The 7,500-nt window shown below is 55.5% G+C and overlaps 1 protein-coding gene across 9 annotated transcripts in view; it reads right to left on the reverse strand.

Moving 5' to 3' along the window:
* The window catches only part of LOC125027754 (ral guanine nucleotide dissociation stimulator-like), a 123,415-nt gene that overhangs the window by 10,796 nt on the left and 105,119 nt on the right, over nt 1–7,500 (reverse strand). For 3 of the 9 annotated variants that reach the window (XM_047616880.1, XM_047616881.1, XM_047616882.1), the window contains exon 2: nt 7,445–7,500. This exon is cut by the window's right edge. The exons of the other annotated variants lie outside the window; for them this stretch is intronic. In XM_047616880.1, the coding sequence (XP_047472836.1) occupies nt 7,445–7,500 (56 nt within the window). The remainder of the gene's footprint in view (nt 1–7,444) is intronic. 9 annotated transcript variants of the gene reach the window in all.

Here is a 7,500-nt window from a genome sequence, read left to right on the forward strand (position 1 = left end):
GGGGGGGGGGGGGGGGGGGGGGGGGGGGGGGGGGGGAGAGAGGGGAGAGGTGAGGAGGGAGGGAGAGGAGGGGAGAGGAGAGAGGGAGGGGAGGGAGAGGGAGGGAGAGAGAGGGAGGAGGGCGAGAAGGAGAGGAGGGAGAGAGGGGAGGGGGGGAGGGAGAAGGGGGAAGAGGGGGAGGGGGTGGGAGAGGAGAGGGAAAAGGGAGAGGGGGGGGAAAAGGTTGGGGGGGAGGGGGGAGGGAGAGTGAGGAAAAGGGGAGAGGGAGGGGGAGAAGGGAGGGGAGGAGGGGGGAGGGGGAGAGAGAGAGGGTGAGAGGGGGGAGGGGAGAGGAGAGCGAGGGGGGAAAAGGAGGAAGAGAAAAGAGAGATTTTGAAAAGAGGGGAGGAGGGGGGAGGGGGGAGGGGGAGAGAGAGGGAGGGAGGAGGAAAATGGAGGGGAGGGGGAAAAGGGGGGAAGAGGGGGGAAGAGGGAGAGGGGGAAAAGGCCCGGAGAGGAGAGGGGGGAGGGGAGAGGAGGGGGGAGGGGGGGGAGAGGGGGAGAGAGAGAGGAGAGAGGAGGAGGAGGAGGGGAGAGATTTGAGGGGGAAGAAGAAGTGGGGGAGGGGAGAGAAAAGGAATGGGGAAAAGGAGAGGGAGATGAAAAGGAGGAGAGAGGAAGAGAAAATGGGGGGGGGAGGGGGAGGAGGAGAGAGGGGGAGAGGAGGAAGAGGGGAGGAGGGGAGAGGGGAGAGAGGAGAGAGAGGAAGGGGGAGAGGGGGGAGAGGAGAGAGGGAGAGGAGAGGAGTGAGAGGGGGGAGGGGGGGAGGAGGGGGGAGAGGGGGGAGTGAGAGAGGGGGAGGAGGGGAGAGAAAAGGGGGGGAGAGGAGGGAGGGGGAGAGGGAAAAAGGAGGGGGGGGGGAGAGGATGGGGAGAGAGGAGGGAGGAAAGAGGGAGGGAGGAGAGAGGTGAGAGAGAGAGGAAAAGAGAGAGGCGAGGGGGAAGAGAGGAGGAGAGGGAGGGGGAGAGAGAAAAGAGGGGAGGTGAGGGGGAGAGGGAGGAGGGAGGGGGATGAGGGGAAAAGGGGGTGAGGGGGGGGAGTGAGGAAAAGGGAGGAGAGAGGAGAGATAGAGAGAGGAGGAGGGAGAGGAGGTGAGGGAGGGGAGGGGGAAAGGAGGAAGGAGATGAGAGAGAGGGGAGAGGGAGAAGGGAGTAGGGAAGAGAGAGGGAGAGAGGAAGGGGAAAAGAGAAAAGGAGGGAGGGATGGGAGGGAAAAAGAGAGGAGGGGGGGGGGAGAGGGAGAGAAGGAGGGGGGGAGGGGGGAGAGAAGGGGAGGAGGAGAGAGAGAGAAAAGAGGAGAGGGGGGGAGAAGAGGGGGGGAGGAGGGGAGGGGGAAAATTAGAGGAGAGAGAGGAGAGAAGAGGGGAGAGAGGGGAAAAGGGGAGGGAGGAGAAGAGAGGAGGAGGGAGAGGGGAGAAGAAAAAGAGAGGGGGATGAGAGGGAGGGGGGAGGAGGAGAGGGGAGAGGGGAAAAGGAAAAGGGAGGAGAGGTAAAAGGGAGAGAGAGGGGAAGGAGAGGGGGGAGAGAGAGAGAAGAGGAGGAGAGAGAGGGGAAGGAGAGTTGGAGAGAGGGATGGAGAAGTGGAGAGGGGGAGGAGGGGAGAGAGAGGGAGGGGGGGAAAGAGAGGGGAGAGGGGAAAAGGGGGAGGGGGAGGAGAGGGGGGGGAAGGGAAGGGGGAGAGAGGGGGGGAGGGGAGAGGAGAGAGGAGAGGAGAGAGGAGGGAGAGAGAGGAGAGGGAGGGGGGGGGAGAGAGGGGAGGAGTGAGAGAGATGAGGAAAAAGAGGAGGGAGAGGAGAGAGAAGAGAGGAGAGAGGAGAGGGGGGAGGGAGAGGGGGAAGAGAGAGGGAGAAAGAGAGTTGAGGGGGAGGAGGGAGAGGATGGGGGGAGAGGGAAATAGGGGTGAGGGAGAAGAGAGAAAAAGGGAGGAGAGAGGGGAGGAGAGAGATGAGAGAGGGGAGAGAGAAGGGGGAGGTTGGAGGAGGGAAAAAGGGGAGAAAAAGGGGAAAAAAAGGGGAAAAGGAGAAAAAAAGGAGGGGCGGATGGAGGGGGAGAAAAACCGAAAAAGTGGAAAAAAAAGAAAAAATTCGTTTAAAAAAAACCGGGGATTAAAAAGAAAAAGGGGGAGGAGGGGGAGGGAGGAAAATGAAAGGGAAAAGGGGGGAATGAGAGAGGGGAGGGAGGAGAGGAGAAGAGGAGAGAGAGGAGGGGGGAAGGGGGAGGAGGGGGGAGGGGGGGAAAGGGAGAGGGGGAGGGGAAAGAGAAGAGGAGGAGGGGGGAAAATAAAAAGGGGGGAAAAAGGGAAGGGGGGGGGGGAAGGGGAGAGAGAGGGGAGAGAGAGGGGGAAAAAGGAGGGGGGGTGGGGAAGGGAAGGGAAAGGCAAAAGGGGAGGGAGGGGGAAAGGAAAATGAGAGGGGAAAGGGGGGAGGATGAGGGGGGGAGGGGGAGAGAAGGGAGAGGAGAGGGAGGGGGGGAGAGGAGAGAGAGGGGAGGGGCGAGAGAGAGAGGGGGGGAGGGAGAAATGCAAATCAACATCGATACAAATAAAGAAACACAAAAAGATATAAACACAGAGGAAAGGAGAGAGCCAGCCGTTAGCAGGAGCCTCCGACGGCCGCAGCATGGGAGGGGCGGCAGTGGGGGAGGGGGGGGGGGCCTGCAACATGACTCCCGCCCCTGTATATGATCTTGTTTTTGTTGCCCATGTACACGGCCCCCACCCCTACCCCCGCCCTCGCCCTCCCCAGCTCTCTATCGATGCTGTGGTCCCACCTGTGTCAGGCACCGGCAGGGGGAGTGGAAGTGGGCTGAGAGGAGGACAGGAAGGGGGCAGTGAGGACGCCACACAGACCGAGGGGGAGATGGAAGGAAGGAAAGTACAGAGAGCGAAGAAGCGAGGAAGGGAATGAATTGGGTGGGCGTGGTTGGGGCGTGGTCGGCACAGATGTGTTTTTGGGCAGATGAGGGTGTACAGTACTACTGAAATGTGATTCGTTTCAGTTTACTCCTAACTATGGGTACAAACATGACATTGTGGCTTACGAAATGGCATGCACTCTAACTCACCGACGTCAGCTTTCACCAAAACAATCTATTTAGGAGTGAAAATGTTCCTATTCAACCCTCCCCCCAACCCACCACCACGTCACAAGCCACTCGTAGCTGACACTCGCGCTGATTAGATCAACCGCTGTCGTCACGCAGAAGTTTTACTACAGGCGGGTCGCTGCTGACCCAGGCTGACACGCAGCACTGTGTCACCATCGCGGCGAACGTCAGCCTTCGCCGCCACCTGTTGTGACAGCTGGCTTTCGCTGGTGAGGCTGGGGGCGCGAGCAACGCCGGCCAACTGCAGCAGCAACGACCGTGTTGTAAGACGTGGCTCGTACTGATACAACAACGACCTAAACGACAACAATCTACGGCGGATATAAAAGAAATGCGGGAAAAAAAGAAAAGGGGAAAAAAGTATATATCTAAAACTTTTTACACGGAAGCCAAAAGAGAGCAAAGGGAGAATCAGCCTGGCAACGCATCTGCAGTGTATAACGAGGCCATGGATGCAAATCACCAAGATTAATGCTCGCCACTTAATCTCCTTTGCATATCGTATGTGAAGAAGTCGTTCTCTAAAAAATGACCAGGAAGTGAGTTCGAAACAAAGCACGTGTCTGGAACTTTCAGTTGATAAAACACATCTCCATTAATCAGTCTTCAAACCCAGCGTAAGCCATGCGCCCTAATAAACAACAAAGCAGCGATGCGCAACGAAGCCGCGCCCCGTGCATAGCAAGCACGGATTCAGACACTGCCACGCTAATTATAAACGACGCCTATTTATCATGACGTCCGACCAGATCTATTTGAGGCCGACACGAAGCTGCCGTGGCCTCGAGGAAGACGCACGCGCAGTAAACGAACGAGAGAAAGAAAGAAACAACAACAACAACAACAACCAATGGACCCGGGCCCCATAAACAGAAAAAAATACGCAAGAATGCCCTCGTTTATTCGTGTCTGGCGTTACCGGGACAAGGTCGAGACCGCTACCTGAACAACAATTCCCCATTCCCCAGGTAGACTCCGCGAACGCCACGGGGCCACGCGGAGACGGCGCCTGATCCTCACCCGCGATGACCCGGGCGGCCTCGACAATGGAGACGGGAGGCAACGCCTGAGAGTATACGAGAAAGTGCATTTGTCTTGCCCGTGACTGTCGGTTGAGTCCCCCCCCCCTCTTTCCCAAGGAAGGGAACAAAGATAACAAGAGTAGGAAAAAGAAAAGGAGTACGAAAGATAGAGATGGGGAAAAGGAGAGAGAGAAGTCTCTTTCCCAAGAAGGAAAGAAAGAAGGGATAAGTGCGATAAGAGAGTAGAAAGAGAGGGTGGGAGGGAAGGAGGGAGGGAGGGGAGAGAGAGAGAGAGAGAGAGAGAGAGAGAGAGAGAGAGAGAGAGAGAGAGAGAGAGAGAGAGAGAGAGAGAGAGACAGAGAGAGAGAGACAGAGAGAGAGAGAGACAGAGAGAGAGAGACAGAGAGAGAGAGAGAGAGAGAGAGAGAGAGAGAGAGAGAGAGAGAGAGAGAGAGAGAGAGAGAGAGAGAGAGAGAGAGAGAGAGAGAGAGACAGAGAGAGAGAGAGACAGAGAGAGACAGAGAGAGAGAGAGAGAGAGAGAGAGAGAGAGAGAGAGAGAGAGAGAGAGAGAGAGAGAGAGAGAGGAGAGAGAGAGAGAGAGAGAGAGAGAGAGAGAGAGAGAGAGAGAGAGAGAGAGAGAGAGAGAGAGAGAGAGAGAGAGAGAGAGAGAGAGAGAGAGACAGAGAGAGAGAGGAGGAGAGAGAGAGAGAAGAGAGAGAGAGGACAGAGAGAGGAGAGAGAGAGGAGAGGAGAGGAGAGAGAGAGAGAGAGAGAGAGAGAGAGAGAGAGAGAGAGAGAGAGAGAGAGAGAGAGAGAGAGAGAGAGAGAGAGAGAGAGAGAGAGAGAGAGAGAGAGAGAGAGAGAGGGGATTAAAGAGACAGAGAGAAAAAGAGTAAGTTAGAGACAGAGAAGAGGAGAGGGAGAGAGAAAGAACTGAAAGAAATGAGAGGCAAACATACACGCCAACAAAGAGACAAGCAGACACAAGAAACTAAGAGCGGCAGCAACTCGCCCACAAGGAACCAATAACGAGGCCTTCCACCGAGATCACACAACCGTGAAATGGTCGCGCGGTAACACACAGGGCATGAGTCACCAAGAAAGGCCAATTCAAACATTTCTCTTCGCGTATGTTATACCAATATTCCAATATTTGTGTGCGTTCCCTCCTCCTACCTCTTTCCTCATGTAAACTTTATCGATCATTTTTTTTTTATGACTCATCCCCAAAATCCATCCATCCATCCGACAAGTGCATCAAGTCCTCTCATCAAGTCCTTTCATCTTATCGCTTCCGTCCGCTGACAACCGAATCCATCTGCAAACAATATCTATAAACCTTTGGAACGCCCCCGCCTCCCCCTCTCCCCCCTCCCTCCCCGCTACCCCACGCTTCCAATCATATCTAATCTTATCGGCGGGTTTCTTGGAATAGCCATTACCGCCCTTGAACCCCCTTTCCCCCTTTACCCCCCCCCCCCCGCCCCCCCCTCTACGTGGAGCGCCTGCAGTGCTTGTTCCACCTTCGGGTCGATAAGGGATCTCGCTTCCGACGGCCGAGGGGAGTGACACAAATGACCCTCACCCCCCCCCCTCGCCCCCTCTCCCACTTAACTCCACATTGCAAACTCTATTGATCAATGCCATGGGCGAGGGAAGGGACCAGCGTGGGCGGTGGGGGGAGGGGAGTCAAGAAGGCAAATACGAGCGTTATTCTCTTTTTCTCTTTCCCCTTTTTTCCTTGTTCGCTATACGGCGTATTACCCCCCCCCCACGCCCCCTCCCCCCCAGCTCATTCCGAAAGAAGGTAAAAGGACTTTTATGAGGACAGCATCAAACGGTTTTATTCAGATTACACATTACGATTTACCAAAATGTCACGAGACCGGGAAGGGCACGAAGGAGGTACGAGGCGTTAGGAGAAGAAAGAGAAGCGGAGTAACGGGACGCACAGAGGACGATGAAGAAAGCGATATAAAGATGTCGGAAGGAGAGAAGGGGCAGAGAAACGAGTGAGTGAGGGTGGAGCAAGAGCGAGGGCACCGAGGGGACGCGAAGGCCGCCCTAACGATCCTCTCCGCAAGTGAAATGGAAGATGAATTACCCGAAGGAGATTCTCGTGATTGACGTGAATTGTCGAATCTAAGATAAGTCAAATATTCTTCCCCTTCCCGGCGCCAATAAAAGCAAATGAACGTGGCGGTGGCGGTAGAATTGGCAAACATCATATTACGTAATGTTGGTCAGAATGGCCAGGAGTGTAAAGCAAGGAGTCTATGGGACGTTGTCGAAACCAAATCCGTGTTAAATCAAGGCGAAGTAAGAGACACTGGCAGTACGGGATGGGGGCTAGAGAGGGGGAGTGGGAAGTGGGAGGGAGAAGGGTAGAGGTTGGGGATGAGGAACAGGAGGGGTGGGAAATGAGGAGGTGGTAGGGGTTGAGGAGGGGAGAGGAGGCAGAGGAGGTGGTGGACAGGTGCCAAAAACGACATATTGAAGGTAAGGCATAAATGGAGGCGAGAAATAAACGCGACAGGAGCAAAGAGAGAGGAGCCCCAATGGCGCCAAAATGGCCCATACCCCCTGGACATGCCACCCCTCCTTCCTTCCTCTCCTCCTCCCTCCTATCCGTCCTCGCCCTCCTCCCTCCCTAGACTGTCACCGACTCGTGCTTGTTTACTGCAGACAATGCCGCTGTTTATCCGCGGATGGAGACCGCTGGCACGACACGGGTGGCGTGGGAGGAGCAGGACGCAAAGTTTACAAACGCGGACTTACGACGGCCGTGACGCGCGCCAGCCATAACGCGCCTTTTCGCTCGTAAACTCTCGCGCCGGCTTCCCTTTCCCCCGATTACCATGCTAAACGCGGCGATCCGCTACCGCCCGCTAATCCATGCCTTTACTCGCTGCAGTGCTCTGGGCAACTTGACGTGTTCAAGTTTGTTGTATTCGCCTGGGCAGCTGTTGTGGTTGCCTCCCTCGCGGTTACACGCATGGCGTATCAGTGTCGTCATTCAAAACAAAAAAATAAAACAAAATGTCGAAGAGAAAGAAAAGTGGAAATTTTACCAACTTTGAAAATCACACAAGCAATCTGGGTGCAACACAAGTCCGTTCTCTAAATGAACCCTCCCTCCCTTCCCGGGTCAAAAAAAGCGTCCACTCATTAGTCAAAAAGAGGCACCACTGGAGCCAAACCCTCGTCGGATAAACAACAAAAGGGCCAAAACACAGCCTCAAAAAGGGGCAGAGGGCCAAAGGATTCCGATCACTCACCTTGTAGTTGACTGAGCCAAACCTCCAGCCGGTAATGTGCACCATCTGACGCTTGA

The sequence above is a fragment of the Penaeus chinensis genome, chromosome 8, assembly GCF_019202785.1.
Source record: "Penaeus chinensis breed Huanghai No. 1 chromosome 8, ASM1920278v2, whole genome shotgun sequence".
Taxonomy (NCBI): domain Eukaryota; kingdom Metazoa; phylum Arthropoda; class Malacostraca; order Decapoda; family Penaeidae; genus Penaeus; species Penaeus chinensis.